Here is a 20,536-nt window from a genome sequence, read left to right as displayed (position 1 = left end):
TTATTGTCATTTCTTTTTACTTTCTTTATTCATCTTCTTTTATTCATTCTTTTTTGTATTTCATTTCTGTGTCAAAAATAACTTGAAAAGTCTACTTTATTTGCTTCTTTATTGTGCTATACCTACATTTATATAATTTAAACCCTTACTATTTGTTTCATAATTCTTAATATACAAAATTAAAAAAATCACCAAAAAATTAAAACTAATGTACATTTTAAATGCCTATTAAGAAACTAAAAATAATGCTAAACATAACTACTAAAAATGACTTTATTCAGTCCATGAACTTGAAATTTCAGGCCAAACTCTCTTATATAAACTCATGGCAACAGTATCTTGAGAAGTTAATTTACCATCAAAAGTAGCTTTGAAATAACCATGAGTACCAAGACTTTCTTTAATGAATCCACTTCTACCTGATTTTGTAAATAATGGAACAGCTTTAAACCAATGAATATCTTCAGAATTGAAAAACATATAACGAACCGTAACTACTGATTTATGAATCTTAACTGGATGACCGGTCAAGACATTTCTTTGAGCAGTTATTCTAGTATGATCACAATTTAAGAATGTACCTTGACCGATAAACTCTAATGATCCATCAGTTTGACCCGGTTTGAAATAAATTATAGGAGCGTTATTGAATAATACTGGGGCAATGGCAGTAGCGATGGTTGATGCTCCTAAATGAGTGAAGTTTTCATATTTATGAACATTATTTGGATTATTTGAATTTTGATTGAAAATTGGTCTTATCACTTGTCTTCTTGGTCCATATTGAACAATCATGGTTTCTCTTGATGGAACTGGTTCTTCATAATCTTCCCATGATTCAAAGGAGAAATTACATACGGCTAATTTATGTTCATGTTGTAATAATTCATAAATTGGGAATGGTTCTTTAGAAGGATTGAATCTTTCTAAAATTAAGGATGGAGCATTTAAATATATCCTTATTTTATTTCCAATTGGGATTTGAGTATTTTTAATATGATCTTTATTAATTTTATTCTTGGTGATTTTATAATTTGAAATTCTTAATAAACGATTCCAAATAGATGGACTTTCAATATCTTCTTCATCACAATCCCAATCACAATTAGATAATGATTTTATACCTCTGAAAGCACTTAATCTTTCTTTACCTGATTCATTTGGTAATAATTCAACTTCATCAGGGAATTCCAAATCTTCTCTGGCGATTTCTCTAAATCTACGTAATTGAGCTTCTTCTTCTTCAGGAGATAAGTCAACATGCATTTCAGAATCAAATTCAGTTGGGGCATATTCAGTATTGGTTTCAGCAAATTTCACAGAAGATGATGATCGTTCATTATCAATTTGGATATCTTCTTCATCTTCAGCTTGACCTATTATATCTTCATCGTCATCTTCACTTTCTATATCAGATGCACCTTCTAATACGTCATCCACAAACCATCTACCTTGATATTCAGAAGTACCCTTTGGTAATCTTGTTCTATTGGCGATTTTTCTGGTTCCTTCATCATCGAAATAATTCTTACCATCCATTCTAATCCCAATATTATCATCATCATAAATATCTTCATCTTCAAAATCATCCATATCGATTTCTTCTGGATTTAAATCTTCTAAAGTATCTTGATTTTCATCAGGAGTATAACTTGGAATATCTAAATCCACATCACCACGATTTAATTTAGGGATTTTTTCAATTCTATTGATTTGGAAATCTCCTTGACCTGGAATATGAATTAATCTATTAGCATTGAATCCTGCTCCTCTTACGATACCTTCTATAATTATTTGATCTGTACCATTTTCTTGAGAATGAATTGCGGAATCAGCAATTAACCATCCTCTAGTATCTCTCCAAGTGATTGATTTGGGGAATTTTTGACATAAAGTTCTTAAACAATTTAAATTTTCTGATTCTGATTCTAAAGCGAATAATTTTTCATCATTAGGGAAGAAATGAGTAAAGAATGATTGTAATGATTGTCTTATATCTAATTGTAAATTTCTTTTTGGATATGCAGTGATTAAATTTGGTAAGACTCCAATGACAGAAGCAATACCTTGAGCAGTTAAACTTCTAAGTAATTGTTCTCCATATTCAGTTTCAACTTCTTTAGTAGCTGATATACCGAATAAAACAAAATCAGATACTTTTGCAGCATCTAAGATTTTAAGGAAATTATCTTGATTGGGGATGATGACTTTAACATTTGATTTGAATCTATCTACAGTGAAACTATTGACGGAAGGATAAGTGAAATCAATAGGTTTCTTTTCATCTTGATTAAGAATAGTATTAAATAATTGATTTGCAATATCAACGGGGGATATATCATTAGTTAAAGATATGATAGTAATGATTTTTTCAACACCATGAGATCCTTCGAATAATTTTCTTGATATTTTAGTTTCTAAGATCTTATTACCCTTTAATTGTTTAGCTAAATTCTTTCTTTCAAGTTTAGTTAACACTTTATTTGCTTTATTATTAGTTGATCCAGTTGATTTCTCAACTTTACCTTTAACCAAATTCTTTAATTGACCTTTACTGGCATGCTTTGATTTGAAAGGTTTATGTTCATTCTTCAAAGTAGACCTATGTGAATGGCCACCTTTAGCCATATTTAAGTAATGAGTAGTAGGATGATAATGATAGTATATTTTGATCTAATTATAGTTACCGTTAACTATTATAATTATTTATTGAGATGAGGTTTATACATTTTTTAATTTTTCAGAGATCACGCGCATCTCACGTGTGTTTGTCGGGGGCTTGAACCCTGTCCGTTTTGGGACAATCTTTAAAATACAGGACTGTTCCCTTCCACAGAAAATTAACTATGTACATCCACGCACTAACAAATTGAGTTCACCAAACAGTTTGAAAAAAATTCTATCAAATACAAAATTTAAATTTGAATCAGTTTAATTATAATCCTTTTGTTATCATACATTCAACGAACTTATAAATAATTGTATGTAATAATACGATCATAACGAAGCCATGAGTTGTGGAATGAGAAGAGAGCAGAATATTCAAGAGTGTCATCTAATAAAGTGGAACCTATCCATCCATCATATGAATGAAAGATTAAAGAGTACCAAAAGAAGTATATCAATATATGTGGAATGAATAGAATGAAACACCAATCAATCAGAGTAACTAATATATCAAATCAATGTTCAATATGTTAATAGATCCATTTATATCATTTTCAATCGAGTTAACCGTGTGTCAGACCTATAAATTCAATCATTAAATGTTATCAGATAATTAAGTGAAAAAATATGTAATTCAATCAAACAAGTCAACCATTTTATGAAACTCACACCAAAGACCTTTAAAGGTTTATATCATTTGTTAATAGGAAAGAGACTTTCTACTCGTCTCAAATAATGTTCGTAGAATCAGTATAGATTGAAATATTTATCATAATACTTGTCCTATCAAAAATCATATTATGTTTCTTCCATCCACACAACGTTCATATAAACTCTACTTAGATCTACTCTACTCCACTCAACTCAACTCAACTCAACTCAACTTCATTTACACCTTCTCCCCTTAACTTTAAATACTAACTAACTTCTTTTTAGCAATATGGCTCACGAAAGTGTTTGGTTCTCCCACCCAAGAAAATTCGGTAAAGGTTCAAGACAATGTCGTCATTGTTCTTCCCACTCTGGTTTAATCAGAAAATACGGTATTGATTTATGTCGTCAATGTTTCAGAGAAAAAGCTGCTGATATTGGTTTCACCAAATACCGTTAAACAATTTATAAAATTTTCATAATTCATATTAAATTTGTGTATCATAAATAAATAAAAATTGTTCATTAATGGGTATCTAATCATCATATCATCAAAAAAATCAATTAATTATCTTTTAAATTAAATTAGAGGTTTTTAATTCATTAAAAGTGTTCTTTTTAAGATGCTTTTTGGTAATAAATAAATAAATTACATATAAAAAATTTTAAAGTTGTTATATAATGACTTAATATATATATTTTAAAAACTATTATAGTTTGAACCGTGTAGTTGTTGGTGAAGTTATTGAATCTGGGTCTTGTAAGGGTGTGATGTTTCGAGAGGCAGTAGATTTGGGGTCCATAACATATGAGTTCAAATGGGTTGAACTCTGAAAAGTTGTACGATATGGCCTATCGCATAGATCATAGAATTACACTAACATTATCAGTTCAAAACAACGTCTTAAACCATGATATTGAAACGTCAACCTTACTCGCTCACATTCAGCTCATTAATTCATTTACTTTATATAATACTAACTTATTCTTACAATCTGTATCCCATAAAATATCGACATTCAAAATCCATCGCCTCACTAAAGAGACCCATAGGAAATCAAACTTCCTAACAGGGAAAAGCTCACTCTGGGGAAAATTAAAAATACATTTATTGTTAAATGGCAACGAGTATAACTTGACAATATACATTATCTCGCCGTGGCAAATATTCCCAGTAATTTAATACTTTTTGATTAAAGAAAAGGGAAAAGAAGGGTAAAACTAATAATTAAAAAATTTTACCATCAATTTTTTCTTTTATAGTAATGGGAAGAGTGTGAGGGAAATATTAGGGTTACCCGGAGTTTTTCAGCTATTTGGTTACAGTATTGAACTTCGATTGCAAAAACTATAATTTGAATATCTATTCGAATAAATAATGGGATAAGCTAAGTAAAAAGCTAATATAGCAAATTTATAGAGCAGAATGAAGTAATTAAGGAAAAAAGGAAAGATTATTAAAGGATGCTGGATGACACATTTATACCAGTGTCATTGAAAGAAATGAAAGAATATAAAATAAATTAAAAAGCAATGAGGAAAGATCAACTTTCATGATTCATTAAAAATAAGATCCACTACCGAAACTTTGATCAATATCGATTCTTAAGATCAATAATGATCGTAATAATCCTATCATAGTAATAAAACTTGCTAATCCAACCGGTACCACGGCAAATACGACGATATTATAAAAGTCAAAAAATCTTGCTCTTGTCTTTTGTACTTGGGGTTGTTGTTGCTGTGATGATGATGATGATGACGATGTTTGATTGTATGATAATGCATTATTATTTGATGACATTGTGATAGGTGAATTCTGCTCTGATAGAGGATTGGACTTTTTTAATTCTAAATTTGATGTAACGAAATTTTGTCCAATATAAGTTAAAGTTAAACAACAACTTATTAAAATCCAAATATGTAATCCATATCGATATCCATCAGCTGAAAAGGTCGACACTAAATATCTTTCTGCCGTAATGATAATAGCAGACATAGATAATACTCTTACAATAGCAGCTGGAGTCAGATAAATCACAATCCAACGAATAATTAATCCATCTAACACCGAATATGATAAATATGCTGCTACAATACACCATAATCCAGTTAAGAAATGTTCACTTACTCTTGCACTAGTTAATGATTTGATTAATTCTAGATTGGTGGCATCGATGGGTTCTTCTGAATGATCGATCATTCGGGACCATGATTGAACTAAACCAATTAATGGTGGTAATAATGATACATCTCTTGATAATGCTAATGCGAAATGTTGTCTTGCATTAAGGAATTTCAAACCCAATTGTTTTAAGGATGATTTTTTCAATTCTGCTTTTCGAGAATTAGCTACTATAGTGGCTGAACTTGATGGTAAAGGAGGTGGTAAATGTTGTGTAGGTGGTGGGGGTGGGGGCGGTTGATGGGAAGATGAAATTCCAATCGTTGATGCAGCTGATATGGATGGGATTAATGATGGGGGTATAGGTACTGAATTATAATGCATGGCATGAAACATGGTATCAGTTGAGATCAATGAACTATTTCTCGATAAATTGGCCGATTGAGGCATAGAATTAGTTGATGTATATTGATGTTGATGTAAAAATTGTGATGTTTCATAGGATGGAACTGATTCATCAGGATCAAAATGTTGAGAATTATATATTTCATTATCTCCCATACTACTTCGATGGATATGATTTCCATTATTCCCATTATTATTATTATTGGCATGAAGGTTTATAGAAGTTGTAGATGAATTATGACGAACTGGTACTGTATAATCCTCATCAATCTGATGAGATTCAAGATTACTAGTGAATCTTTTTCGAAGTTGTTCCAATACCGTCATCTTCTGTCATACACTTTTATTTGATGATTGATGGATGGATGATCCTTTGATGGGAAAGGGTCTCTCTATAACTATGACTCCTTCAAACTCAATACAGTAGGTTATCTTCTGTTCTAATTATATCTATAACTTTTCTAAGTTTATCAAAGAAAAAAATAATTCTTAAAAAAAAAAAAAATATTTTGAATCACCACCACACATCTAGAACAATCGAATTTATAATGGTTACACTTTATGACAATTATGACAATTCATAACCAATTTACATCTTGTTTTATCTATATAATAAGTATAATTATCGTAATTCCATTTATTTATATTAAGAGATATCCCTTTTTGATTTTGATTTAGGGAAGAATGTGGCAATTTTTGATAAAAACGAAAACAAAAGCCAAGCAGTAAAAAATAGGTATAAAAATAGATAGATAAGCTTATTTTTATTATTATAAAAACAATAAACTTATAGGTATATATATATATTATTTATCAGAGAGATGTGTCACATTCTCTCACGTTTTAAATTGAGGTGGTATCAATTAAAGGACACTTAGATAGCTTCTAATTGTTGACTAATTTCATCTAATTCAGCCTTTGCAGTATTATATTTCTCAGTTAATTCTTCAAATTTCTTTTCCCATTCATCCTTTTCAGATTCTAATGAAGTAACTTTTCTTTCTAATTGCTCAGCTTTAATATCAGTTTCTCTTAATTTTTCAGTTGTTTCCTTTAAATTCTTATCAGCTTCTTCTAATTCATCTTCCAAGACTTGATTCTTTTTAGAATAATTTTCATTGGTTGTCTTTAAAGAATGAGATTCATCAGCAGTTTGTTTAACAGTACCTAAATCAGTTTCTAATTTTTCAACTTGTTCTTCTAAAACTTGATTCTTTCTAGTTAAAGCTTGAATTTGATGATCTTTATCTAAGTTTTCTTGTTCTAATTCTTTAATCTTAACAGCTAAATCATCAGATTTTTCTTGCCATTTTTCAGCATCTAACTTCAAGTTGTTGATTTTCTAAAAGTTGATGATAGTTAGTATAATGTCATTCATCTATAGTCTGAATATAAACCCAATTCATGATTGATTTAATTGAGTTATGGGATCAAAAGGGAGCCTGGGGCCGTTTTTACAACATATTCTCACATGGGTGAAGTGTTTGTAAAAATGGCAGCACACAGGCGGAGTATAACCCCCAATTCTTCCACAATTGAGTCCCAGAAAATCCAATTGATCCATCAATAAGCCATTGATCACATCATCGTATACATACTTCTTTAAGTTTATCCATGATTGATGATTATAGTGAGTGTATAATTGATTTATAAATAGAATCAAGAAACTACGTGTTGTGATTTGATCTTATATAAACTTGTTCATGACTTTTTTTCCTCCCTGTCACCAAAAATAAAAACACTCGTCAAAAAGCATGATTTATATACAGGAAAGGTCGTAATTTATTTTGGGCCTTTACAGTGTCTAACTTTATTTTATACGATTAATGTCAATTTGATAGGCATGGATAATAAATGAATATCTAATATTGATTAGTTGTTGTTAGAGTTAGTCAAATAAGTTGATTTATCTAGTTTAACTTGTCTATATTGTATTCTTACTATGAGTTGACGTCACCTCTTTTGATCCTAATATGATAACTATACGAATAGTTAGGGCTACATCAGCATATAAAGAACGATATCTAATGTCTTCACATAAGTTAATGGATGAGACTATCTGTAATCTCTTTATACCATTTAAACCTCTACTTATACCTCTATTAATCATACTAATAATATATAGTAAATACTACTATATTTAACCTCTCCTGTATACAACACATTAAAGTAACACAAAATCCGAATTGCCTAATTAGGAACAATGTATACAATTTTTTCTCAGCCAGCCATGTTCAACGCCCTATAAATTTCTACATATCGTCATCAATAGTACGAGCACCCTTTTAAACTTAGTTTAGACTAAGAGAATATTGATTGATTTGAAATTTAATTGATTGCAGCTGCTGCATGAGTGTACCTCAAGCGATCATTAACAATTGTAATTTAAATTTCTTTTATATTATTAAAAAAGTTTTTGGCCTCTGATTTCTAACTATTGTTTAAATTCTTAGTATTTAATTTTAATCAATTTCTTCATTAGAATTCTCTTTCTTTCGTTTAACTTCAATAATTTCAAAAGTGTCTATTTACCTATTTATATACCAGTGGTAGAAGAAGACAGGTTGGCAATATGGCTACCTTGTTCAATACTTCAACCCAAGAATCATTCACCACGGCTCGGAATGAATTTTCTTCATCAAATCAATCTCTTCCCCATCATATACCATTACCACCCCCTCATATGATACAGAACAGATCATCAAGTTCTTCGCCAGCAAGTTCAGGTCATGTAAATAGATTTCATCAACATCAACTCCAACAGCGAGGACAAAGACCATCTCCAAATTATCATGTCCAATCACAACAACAGCCCCAGCAATATAATTCAAGACAAGTCAATCCTTTCGGTGCCATCTATGGTGGGACAACGGTACAACCTTCAACTATAAGAGAATCAGCAAGATCATCAAGTGAAGATATATTTGGAGATCCAAATGTTCAACATTCAACCTATTTTCAAATAGAAAGAAACTTTCATCAAGGTAAAATGACTCCACCTAATCTTAAAGGAACTGGTCCAAGACGTCATACTCCTCCAGTTGTTACCATAGTTGATGATTCTTCTTTGAAGAGATCTGGATCCATAATTTCAAGAGAAGCCACGTTACGAAATAGAAATAAAATAAAAAGTAGAAATACAACAGTTGAAGCTAAAGATTTGTATACAGAAGATGATGATTTAACTTCAACTAGAAGAAGAAAAAGAGATCGTTTAATGTTTAGATTCCCGGTTAAAAGAAAGACATCCTTAAAATATACCAAATTACCTCAACAACATCATCATCCTAAAGTTTCAAGTCCTGATTTCCAAAGTAATGAACAATTACAAAAATTTCTTAAAAGTTGTAATGCTGAAGATTTAGTTCGAGAATTATTACCCAAAAGAATGCAATTATTCAGATATAATCAATTAGTCAGTATTCATCCACGATTACAATCTGTTCATGAAATTTTTGATATGTCCAAAGATAACGAATTTGGACTATTAAAAATCAATCCCAAATTAATTTCAGCTCCTATTCAAAAACATACTCAAACAAGTCATAGTCGTCATTATAGTAATATTCAATTTAAAGAAATCGTATATCAAAAGTATAAATCTGCCGTATTTGCCAATAAATTAAGAAGAGTACCTCGATTTGAAGAAATTTATCCTGATGATTTACATTTATTAAAGAAACAAGAAATTGACCAAATCAATCAAAAACTTTTATTTGAAGTTTTATTAAGAAGAACAGTAGCGGCAAAGATAGAATATAGATTACTTCAAGGTGGATTCGATAAATATATTGATGATGAAACCACTTCCTCAAGATATTCTTCAGAGAATTCATCTTCTAATAGTAGAAGTGGTGATGGAAATACAAGGACAAAACAAGGTCAAGGTAATCCAGGTTTAGAAGAAGATAAAGAATCAACTAATGGATCAAGAGAATCAATCAATACTGATGAATTAATGCAACAGAATCAATCGCTCTTTTCTGAATTATTACCTTCACCTCAAATCAGTTATACATCTGATATATTTGGTAGTATTAATTTTGATTCTCCAAAAAGTGGATATAACTCAAATAAAACTAATTCACAAGATCATAAAAGTATAAAGACAACAACCAGTACTTTGGATCCATATAAAATTCATTCATCAAATTCACCCAAATTGAATAAACCGATATCTCAAGAATCATTATACATCAATAATTTCAATAAATCGTATCACCAAAAATATAATAATATTGATGATGTTGAAAGTGCATTATTCAATTCCAAAGTATATCAATTGAAACCTATAAATAGATCAGTTACCACATTATTATCATCTGATTCATTACCTTATGTTCATAAACTCACAACCCCACCTCATAATCAAGAATTTCAACATAAAGCTACTGATATGAGTACAAAATCTTCATCATCTACTAAAGATCCCAACACTACAACTTCTTCAGGTAAGAGACCATCTAATTCAACCACCAATACTTCAGTATTTCAAAATTTGGAAGATTTATCAAGTGAATTATCTTCATTTATTCATGATGATGATAATAACACTACCAATCATAAAAAGAAATCAGCTCCAGCTCCTCCACAAACTTCAACGGTTCTTCCAAAAATCATCACAACTTTACCTGATACTTCAACCACCCATTCAAATTTACAAATGCTTAGTCATATGGCTTCAAATACTAGAGAACCCCAAATGCAAATAAATCCAGGTCCAAACGTATCTAATTCAAAGAACGCCATTCAAAATACCATGTCATTGTATGATATCAAGTCCTTGAAAGGATCTATTTCAGTAGTATCCCCTTCAGATTATGCCCAATCAAATGCTCCTTCTATAAGTCCAACTAAAGCTGATAATGAATTAAATACCATTACTGAGAATTTACAAGTCCCTTCTTCAAGTCAGAATGTAAGAAGTTTAAGTCCAAATAAACTTCATAGTCGAAGTAGTAATATCATGAGAAGAAATGATAGTAATTCTACCCGATCTGTCATGAGTTCACATAAAAAAGATTTAAGTTATAGTGATTCTACTGATGGAAGTTCAACTCGTTAAACTAAAGTGGTTTTTTTTTAATATTGATAACTATAAAGTTTTTTATATAAGACTAAATAGATATATATAGAATGATTTACAATATATGTGGGAACAATAAAATAATTTAAAAGATAAAAAATACAATAATAATAGAAAATAAGAACTAAATGGCACAAACTAAAACTACAATAATCAATTACAAAACAAAAAAATCAGCAAAAATAACACAGAATCTGAATAAAATATCCCCAGTCACTTTCTTTCTATCTAACTTTTCCTCTATTTCAAGTATTAAACACCATCGGAAGTACAAATATTCTTATTCTTTTGGCAATTTCTTCATCCGATAAATCTTCTGTTATACTTGATCTGGTAGGATAATAATTCTGATCTAACACATTCAACATAAATAATGGGATTTTACCATCCCTTACACCTTCACAAACTGATAATACTTCATCAGATCCAAGATGTCCTGAATCATGTAAACTAACCAATTTATTAAACCATTTACGATCCTTAATATAAAATGGAGTTTGATCACGACCATTTGTTACTGGTGGAGTGTTTATTGCAGCCATAGCAGCACTGGCCAAAGCATTTTCAAAGTCAATGCCAGAAGCAGTAGTATCTTGTAAGGTTCTGTTTCTTTTAAGAGCAGGATCTACTGATACATCTTCAGGACCTGGACCGGAAGGAACACCCACTTCACTATCAGTAACATCACTTCCCATAGATGCTAAGCCCTTGGAAAATGGTAATGAAATATCTGATGGATTAGCACTTGAATCGGAATGGGTTCTCTTTTTGGGTTTGGATGATGATTGAGGATCGATTTGATATTTATATTTACGACCACTTGGCATCAAAGGTTTGAAATATTCAAGACTAGCTTCTTGATAATCAAATCTTGGAATCTCACTATATATATCACCTAATCCTTCTGCGTAGCGACCATCTAACCTTATCAATAAAGGTAATACTTCATTATGATAGACTGACATATACTTTAAATTATCACTCAAAAAAAAGTCATTGATTATTAAATTACCCTTATTGAAAGCAGCTAATGAAGGTAAGGATAAAGATTCGCTGTATAATAAAGATTTTACTTGACGATCTTCAAGTATTAATGAACCTGTATTATTATCAAGAATTTGAAATCTACCTAAATCAGGATTCCATCTATATGAATAACCGGATGCATTAGGATTATTTTTTTGATGAAGCATTAATACAAACCAAATTTTATATCTATGATGATTGACATTGACTAAATGTTGTTGAACTGAATATTTGGTATAGGTCGAATAAACAGTCTCAGGATTAGCATATCTTAATTGTCCACATACATAAGCCCAAGCTTTCTTTGTCATTTCGGAATCAGCACCCTTTGGATAACTATGAACAACATCAGAAAGTAATTTAACTAAAAATTGATCCATCTTAGGAGTCCATCTTCTATATTTAGAATCTCTAGACTTTAAATCAAATTCAGTTAAATCAAGGTCGGTCTTTGATAACAAATACGGATCTTGTTGAGATTGTTGTTGATTATGTTGTTGCTGATTATGTTGCTGTTGTTGTTGTTGCTGCTGTTGTTGTTGTTGCTGTTGGTGCTGATGTTGTTGTTGTTGTTGCTGCTGCTGTTGCTGCTGTTGTTGTTGTTGCATTAACAATTGTTGATGGTGGTGATCATCAGAACCTTGATTATGAAGATGTTGTTGATGGTGTAAATGTTGGTTACCGTGAGTGGCAATTCTCAATGCTTCAGCTGCACGTTGTTTATCAACCTGAGCCTGAAAGGACTTCCTCATACTATCACTATTAGACATAAGTACACCAATACGAGGTATAACACTGATTCTAGAGCTAACGTGCAAAAATTGAGTTGATAAAAAACGTAAACAACAAAAAATTCTGAAAACAGGGTTGGATTACACTTTAACCAACCAGGAGAAAAAATTTGTTGGTTGCGCACTACTAAACTGTAAATTGATAATGAATTGATAATTTTCTTAGTATGGGAGATAAAAAAAAAAATATGGGCTAACTAAACATTATATTTATTCTTATCTATTTAAACCTAATCTACTACTACTTGATCTTTTACTGATTATTTTATCGTCACTAGTAGTATGGATAGCAAAATAATCTTTTTTGTTACCATTGTTTTCGGGATATGTAGAACCTTGACTCGTAATTCGTTCATTGGTTTTATGAATAATACTATTATTAGCAGTATTAATACTACTACTTTCATGGGATGAATCTTTGAAAAGTGATGGATCACGAAATCTCTTTTCAAGGATAACTTCTTCATGAATATCTTGAACTTTAGAGAATCTCTCTAACATTTCATACACTCTCTTTTTACGCATCGATAATTGAGTACTGGTTGCTCCCGCAGTATTGCTAGTAGCTCCTGGTGTTGCAACTGATGGTGCAATTGGTGCAGCAGTTTGATTAAGAACATTAGTGTTATTCACTTGAGCCACAGATCCCAATCTATTCTTAAGAGTATTGAATGTTGATGATTGTGGTAGTATCATTAATAACCCGTATAATGTCTTGTATAAGTATGGATATTTATCTGGTTCTAAAAGTTGCAATCTTAACTTCATGAATATTGGAGATTCAAGTAATTGTACCAACACGTCTAATTGGGTTAATAATTGGAATGTTACTTCTAACTCTGATATGTTTTTAATAATCAAGTAAGCCAATTCATAATTCGATGTTAATAAACATAAAGATAAAGCACTTGGAGCATTATGACACCAACTTTGAAATAAGGATGAAAATAATGACCAATCCTCTGGTTTATAAGAATCTAAATTTTTTAATTTCTTTCTGAAACTTGATAATTCTTGAGTAGTTAACAATATATTATTTAACGTCACAATCATACTATTTAAGAATTCAATATCATCGACCGAAATCAAAACTTCCGAGAATGCCTTAAAGATTTTCTCTGAACTCAAAGTAAGACATAATTTTCTTATAATAAATTCAATTTTAGATCTGGAGACTGCTTGGGTATTCGATTTATCTTTTGACTCTTGTTCAAAAAATGAAACTAAATTGATAACGAAATCACGGAATAAATCCTTGTTAGATTCGGATATTTTAGATACCAATTGTAAAACCTTATAAATCACTTCATTACTATTCTCTTTAGAAGATTTTAATAAATCTGCTAAATCAAATTTATGCAGACCATCTTCAATAAACTTAAAGAATCCTTGTTCATAATTGGTATATAAGAAGATCAACCACTCTAATGAAGCAATTCTAGCTAATTCATTTGATGAAGTAGAAAATTCGTTAGTGATAGATTCTAATATAGATGGTAATTGAAATTCAACAAATTCGTCATAAACATCCTTATTTAATCCATAAATTAGATTATCATCTATTTCTTGAGTCAGATCATTTGGATCCACAATCCTGCTACCGTTTAATTTAACTAAAAAGTCTTGTAATGATAAATTGAAGTTTAAGAACCCATTTCTTAAATCAAAGTCCTTGTTTTCATCGGTTATGGCTATACTTTCAAGATTGATAGCAATACAATCTGGTAAGAATTTTAAGAAACTCACGGGTGATATTTCTAAGATCTCAACAAGCCACTTCAATGAGATAAACTGAATTTCTAAATACACATCATGAGGATCAGTTGATAAATCATTCCACTTTTGATGATTTTTACGTTCAGAGCTTCTTAAGAAAGATAATGTGATATCAATTAGTTTTGGATAATCAACAAATATATCTTGACCATTAAGGTATTCTTCTTCTTCCTCTTCATTGTCACCTAGATCAGTATCTTCTTTTTCGTTAGCATCGGTAGGCTTAGAATCCAGACGAGTACTTTGAGATTGAGGTTTACGTATAATAGTTGTACTTTCTGATCTTATAGATTCATCATCGTCAATTACTGTGGTATCAGGAGTCACTTCCTTATCTCCTAATTCTGATTCTTTATCATCTGACTCTTTCTCTTTTTCTGCAATTGATTGTAATGCTATTTTTTTCTGTCTGTCCTTAAGCAACTGCTTTCTCTTAACCACAACTTTTACTTTATGAATAGTTTTGATTTCCTTTAAGAATATATTTAATAAATTTTCAGTATCCAATCTAACATCGGGTGGTGAATTTCTTATAAATTTAATCAATGGTTCCAAGAAATTAGGTAAGAAAGTAATTAATTCCAATGATGGGATAGCATCAAATAATTCAATCCAACCAATTAAAAACTTCTTAGCAAATGGATCAATAGTGTACATCCTTTCTAATAAAGTTGGTAAAAACTTAGGCAATGAAAATGCCTTTTCAGATTCTTGAACTTGATTCATTTGAATGGCAACACCATCAGCATCAACCAAATGGGTTCGTATATCACTTAAACTATCTCTTTGATGTAAAATGGAAACATAATCAGTTGATTTGGAACTAACAATATCCTTAACTAATCTATCAAGAATATCAGCAGCATTCTTAACAGCCGATTCGTTATCAGTCACCAATATACATAAAATGTCAAACACTTCATTGAAATATAACAAGATTTCTCCACGAGCAATCTTAGCTATATTATAAAGAGATTCACAAGCATAATATCTTACTCTTCCATCAGTATCGCGAAAGGTTGAAAATATGGGCTTAATGATGGCGTCAAGAAAGTACGCAATAAAATGAGTACCTAAAGCGATTGAAACACTTCCCAATGCAGTGATGGCTCCCATCTTAGTATTAGTCGTCCCTTCTGTTGTCAATTCGGTTAATTCAAGAATGATTTTGTAAATGGTTTGACTATCAATGTTGGCAACTGCCGGCTTGATCAAACTCTCAATCTGAAACGCAGTTGCCTTACGTTTTTCGTAGATTTGATTAGACAAATCCTTGATGATGGATTGATCCAATATATGATTGTCACTCATATTAGTTTGGCACAATTGACTTTAACTATCAATGATATTAAAGTTGGATTCGATGTATGTTTATCAAACAGAAAAAAATAAATTTGATTTGATTCACTTTTAAACGAGGGGGGGGGATAAGGGCGCGTAAAATATATAGTGATACAATTTATTTATTACATTACAAATATCTATAAGCTAGGTCTAAATAAGGTAAAGATGGCTAAGCTTGGCATCATTGCTAAATAACTCTACATATGCAACTGATTAAGCTTGGTAGTTGTTCGTAAGGTTCATTATCGTAAATTGGGGTTGGTTCACAGAGAGAAGCTTTAAAATTGTAGTGGATTATCGAAATTATTTCTTCTCTTCTTGGATCTTGCATTATCATCAAAATTGAAAGAATCTTCTGCCTCTATCGACGTAGAAGAACTGCCTCTGTATTCCATGTTGGTGTCCACATTTGCCTTGGTTGGACTTTCAAATGATATATTAGCTAAATGAGATTCTATAATCTCTTCATCGTTTGAGTTTTCATTGGTTGGTAGATTAGTATTGGGTAAGATACTATTCAATATGGATAGGTCTGCTTCCCCATTAGCAAAATCATTAATAGTAGGTAGTTTAACATTGAAATTTATAAATAAATTGCCCTTGTTATAGCTATTAGGGTTTTGTTTAATTTTCTTATCATTAATATCTTCCATGAAATTCTGGAGATATACATTACTTTTTAAATAGTTATTAATTGGCATGCCTACTCCTTTCACAATCTTTGGTTCACCTGTGTTAATAGTTCCAACAACTTCTCCTGATTGAAGTGAAGGATTAATTGAATTATTAATACTATTGTACCCATGTACGTTTATAAATACTCGAAGGGAATGATCTGGTTTCAAATAGTTTGGAATTAAAATTTGACCACCTAATAATGCAGTTTTTAAATCAATTGTATGTTCCATATACAAATCATTAAACTTTCTCACTAAGAATGGATGAGGAATTTCCTTTATATGAATATTAACATTCCCAGGTATGATTTTTCTCCCTTCATCAGCTTCACCCTTTAACACAATAGTATCACCATCTTTAGTTCCTGGTAAGATATCAATATTTAAAATCTTAGAATCTTTCTTGTAACCAACTCCACTACAGACTTGACATTTATCCATGGGTGAAACAAAAGTACCAGTACCATTACATGTTTCACAAGCTCCCGATTGTCTGAAATGAGAAAATTGATTATAAAAAGTAACAATAACCTTACCAGATCCTCTACAAACTCGACAAGTACGAGGATTAAATCCACCATAACCTTCACAGTTTTGACATTTACAGTTTTTGGGTAATTTCAACCTTATGGTTTTTCCAAAATATAAATCACCCAATTCAATACTGCAAGTATGATGAATATCTTGTCCCGATATAAGAACTTGTTGATCTAGTGGTGATCCTGCCGGCTCGACAATTTTCTTCATGTTATTTTGATTAGGTGGACCTGTGGCCATAAAATTTCTACCAAATTGGAAAGCTGGTGCTTGGGAAAACATACTATTAATATCATTAAAGACTTGTGAAAATATATCATTAGCATTAGGAAATGGAGGTGGTTGTGATTGTGGTTGTGGTTGTGATGGACCTCTTGTCGGTACCTGTTGTGCAGAAGGTGGCAAAAATGAACTGTCTAATGCTATTTCTCCATAGCTATCATACATTTTCCGTTTACTATCATCTCTAAGTACTTCATATGCTCGGGTTAATTCTTTGAATTGTTCTGTTAATTGAGGATCTCGATTGGTTTTATCTGGATGACATTTCAAAGCGAGTTTCCGATATGATTTCGATATCTCATCACTGGTAGCGGTTGGTAATACCAGTAATATATCGTATAGGTGTGTTTCTAGTGGCATTATACTAGGCAAGCATAAGTTTGTGTGTTATCTCTATCGCAAAAATTAAGGAATTTTGTAGTTTTAAAGGGAATAATTGAATATTTGACTTTATTTGATGGCTTAATTGTCTCCTCTAACTCTAGGAAGTAGTCAAGTTATAATATATATCGTAAGTATCTTGTTTCAAGATGGTTATTAATAAGTTTCAATTATTAATTGATAGATCATTATTTTAGAATTGCAAAGAATTTTCGATAAGTTTCTACGCCGTTTTAATTTAGAAAGTAGTGCGAAGTACAAAACAAATTGCAAAATTTAATTTATATGTATGTATTTAAAAGGGGGGATATCATAAATGTCATTAAAAATATATAGGAATAAGGTAAGATAAGATAACTGTCTACATTGGACCCAAAAGCTCATCTCTAAAGTGTTTTTGGTAATTCACTCTACTTGGCTTGGTTCTTCTATGATAATTATTCTTAGCCCTTTCTTCAATCTTTCTGACTTCTCTTTGTTCTTTAGTGACTTGATTATAAGTTAATCCAGAGGCAAACCTTCTATCCACAACAGCAACAGTTCTTTGAGATTCTCTTAATTCTTGTGGCGTGGTGATATTTTGACGATAATATCTTGTCATGGATCTATGTCCAATTCTGGAACCAGTTGGCAATGTTAATTCCACTCCCGATCTATCAATTTGAACTAAAGCATAGTTATCATTGATACCATTATCATTATCACTTGAATCTTCATCCTCTTCTACATCGACATTCATATCTTCATCCAAGTCATAGTCATCTAAATCATCTCTTTCATCTTCAATGTCTTCTGATTCTTCGGTGAACATAACTTTTCTACTTGACTTAGTCTTCTTATTTATTTCAATTGGTTCATCACTGTAAAATGTATAAAATTCAGCGATAGCAGCCTTTTGATCCTTACTTTCATACGGTATCTTACAATGACCTTTTGAATAAATATGTTGTCTGATACTTTCCAAATTCTTACCTTCAAACCCACATACCAAACATGCATTATCAATAGATATTATATCACTTATGTAATGCAATAATCCTTCGATGTTAGTAAGAAAAGATCTTTCGGGGATATATAAACCATGCTTATTAAACATATGTTTCACATTATTCTCAATTTCTTGATTATCTTGTCCACAATAAAAACAATGATCAATAGGAATAGAATCTAAATCAATATCTGAATCTGAATCCCCAGTCTCAGCTTCATCTTCATCATCTTCAGAATCTTCATATTCGTCTAAAAATCCATCAGATTCTGTAGAATAGATATGCTCCGATACTGAAGCTGTTTCAGCTAATGATTCAATCTCATGTTGAATATGATCACCTAATGAAAATTGGGAAAATTCTGAAGTAACTGAAAGTGAGGGACTATCATCTCTTACAAATACAACTGGTTGAGTTTCTTGAAGATCTCTTCTTCCTCTTAATTTACCTAATCTTTCATGTCGTTTAATAAACTTTTTAGTTAATTGCCTATTTTCACTCGGTTTCGATTTCCGTTTATTAACATGAAATCCATATTCATCCTCATCACTATCATTATGACCAACATCATATAATTGTTTCAGATTTAATATTTTTTCAGCAAACATTTCAGAAGATATCGAAGGCAATTCGGCCACTCTTCTCTTTAAATTATATCTGTGCCAGTCAGTTTTCATATGTTGTCTTTGTAACTCTGCCGAAGCAAATCTTATACCGCAAGTATTACATGTGAACTGCGAGGTCTGTGGGTTAGACCCATGAGGCATAAACAAACTCATAATTATCTATACTTTCTTGAATAAATCTATAAATCTATCAGATCAAGGGTTAAAATTCCTATTTTGAGTGGTAATCTTTTGAAAAAGATAATCTTTATTTTTTTGCATGTTATCTCGTTTTAAACTGTAATAATTGTGTAACCTGTAAAATTGGGTTAAATCTCACTGGAAAATAAAAATTTTTGAAAATTGAAGAATGAAATCATTAATCAATTCAAACTGGTAATCAAACTATAGATTAGTATAAATCATAAACATGGGTGTACATATCTTTGGTAAATCCATAAAACATAATTACTTGGTTCGCGTATGTATATTTGAATCTTTTATTTTTATAAAATGCAGTGAATGCTTTCTTGAATGGTGAATTAATACTAACTGAATTACTTTTATAGATTGGTTTATCAAAAGCCATATTTGGTATTGGATACAACACAGCAGAAAGAATATGTGCTAAGATAGGAATATATCCTCAAATGAGAATGAATCAATTAACCGAACCACAAATCATGGATTTAAATAAAGAAATTTCAAACATGTTAGTTGAAGGTCAATTGAAACAAAAGATTAATAATGATATTAAATTGAAAAGAGATGTTGGCTCTTTTGCTGGTACAAGACATGCTCTTGGTTTACCTGTTCGTGGTCAAGGTACTAGAAACAATGCTAATACCGCTAAGAAATTGAATAAACTTGAAAGATTCCGTATATGATTTGGTTTATTTACTTTTCCAAATGTATTTGTATACATTTTTCCCTTTGCATATCATATAAATAGGTGCTTTCTATTGAAACGAGAAGTAATTTAGTAAGCATACACACCTACCACCTTGTATATATAGTCGTATTTATGCTAATTAGACGAATACATATTTTTAATGACAGACAGAGTAAAACAGCATATTATAATTTTTCGCAAGCATTGAATTTATTCATAGATCAACAAAACTACACAACTTTACCAAAAATAATCACTTTAAACTACTTAAAAAGTGGTTAGATATAAACATTAGTCAAAAA

General features: G+C 30.8%; 9 protein-coding genes across 9 annotated transcripts; 3 read left to right on the top strand and 6 right to left on the bottom strand. All coding sequences in view use genetic code 12, as the record gives it.

The window, feature by feature from the left end:
• Positions 1-191: 191 nt before the first annotated feature.
• TSR1 (Tsr1p) lies at positions 192-2,923 on the bottom strand. Its single transcript, XM_064906951.1, has one exon. The coding sequence runs from the start codon at positions 2,626-2,628 to the stop codon at positions 274-276; it is 2,355 nt and encodes a 784-aa protein (XP_064762751.1). The 5' UTR covers positions 2,629-2,923; the 3' UTR covers positions 192-273.
• Positions 2,924-3,607: 684 nt separating this feature from the next.
• On the top strand, positions 3,608-3,778 carry DFJ63DRAFT_285478 (40S ribosomal protein uS14; the record flags this gene model as incomplete). Its single annotated transcript, XM_064904904.1, has 1 exon — positions 3,608-3,778. One exon carries the CDS (start codon positions 3,608-3,610, stop codon positions 3,776-3,778), a length of 171 nt encoding a protein of 56 aa, XP_064762750.1.
• Positions 3,779-4,879: 1,101 nt separating this feature from the next.
• DFJ63DRAFT_312738 (uncharacterized protein) lies at positions 4,880-6,175 on the bottom strand (the record flags this gene model as incomplete). Its single annotated transcript, XM_064906035.1, has 1 exon — positions 4,880-6,175. The coding sequence occupies one exon, from the start codon at positions 6,173-6,175 to the stop codon at positions 4,880-4,882; it is 1,296 nt and encodes a 431-aa protein (XP_064762749.1).
• Positions 6,176-8,420: 2,245 nt separating this feature from the next.
• On the top strand, positions 8,421-10,913 carry DFJ63DRAFT_312736 (uncharacterized protein; the record flags this gene model as incomplete). The annotated part of the gene is made up of 1 exon (XM_064906034.1): positions 8,421-10,913. The coding sequence occupies one exon, from the start codon at positions 8,421-8,423 to the stop codon at positions 10,911-10,913; it is 2,493 nt and encodes an 830-aa protein (XP_064762748.1).
• Positions 10,914-10,984: 71 nt separating this feature from the next.
• DFJ63DRAFT_318516 (uncharacterized protein) lies at positions 10,985-12,935 on the bottom strand. Its single transcript, XM_064906950.1, has 2 exons — positions 12,567-12,935; positions 10,985-12,506 (listed from the first exon to the last, which is right to left on the bottom strand). The coding sequence occupies exons 1-2, from the start codon at positions 12,728-12,730 to the stop codon at positions 11,180-11,182; spliced, it is 1,491 nt and encodes a 496-aa protein (XP_064762747.1). The 5' UTR covers positions 12,731-12,935; the 3' UTR covers positions 10,985-11,179.
• On the bottom strand, positions 12,936-15,971 carry DFJ63DRAFT_318515 (uncharacterized protein). The gene has a single exon (XM_064906949.1). The coding sequence runs from the start codon at positions 15,836-15,838 to the stop codon at positions 12,968-12,970; it is 2,871 nt and encodes a 956-aa protein (XP_064762746.1). The 5' UTR covers positions 15,839-15,971; the 3' UTR covers positions 12,936-12,967.
• A 178-nt stretch (positions 15,972-16,149) lies between these two features.
• DFJ63DRAFT_322587 (uncharacterized protein) lies at positions 16,150-17,727 on the bottom strand (the record flags this gene model as incomplete). The annotated part of the gene is made up of 1 exon (XM_064907442.1): positions 16,150-17,727. One exon carries the CDS (start codon positions 17,725-17,727, stop codon positions 16,150-16,152), a length of 1,578 nt encoding a protein of 525 aa, XP_064762745.1.
• A 284-nt stretch (positions 17,728-18,011) lies between these two features.
• On the bottom strand, positions 18,012-19,754 carry DFJ63DRAFT_118643 (uncharacterized protein). The gene has a single exon (XM_064903274.1). The coding sequence runs from the start codon at positions 19,514-19,516 to the stop codon at positions 18,110-18,112; it is 1,407 nt and encodes a 468-aa protein (XP_064762744.1). The 5' UTR covers positions 19,517-19,754; the 3' UTR covers positions 18,012-18,109.
• On the top strand, positions 19,645-20,449 carry DFJ63DRAFT_118715 (mitochondrial 37S ribosomal protein uS13m). The gene is made up of 2 exons (XM_064903286.1): positions 19,645-19,823; positions 19,912-20,449. The coding sequence occupies exons 1-2, from the start codon at positions 19,773-19,775 to the stop codon at positions 20,227-20,229; spliced, it is 369 nt and encodes a 122-aa protein (XP_064762743.1). The 5' UTR covers positions 19,645-19,772; the 3' UTR covers positions 20,230-20,449.
• The last annotated feature ends 87 nt before the right edge of the window (positions 20,450-20,536 follow it).

This window comes from Scheffersomyces coipomensis (genome assembly GCF_036884675.1).
Source record: "Scheffersomyces coipomensis strain NRRL Y-17651 chromosome Unknown DFJ63scaffold_3, whole genome shotgun sequence".
Lineage (NCBI taxonomy): Eukaryota > Fungi > Ascomycota > Pichiomycetes > Serinales > Debaryomycetaceae > Scheffersomyces > Scheffersomyces coipomensis.
Note: the sequence above shows the minus strand (reverse complement) of the source record. Positions and strands in the feature narration are given on the sequence as shown.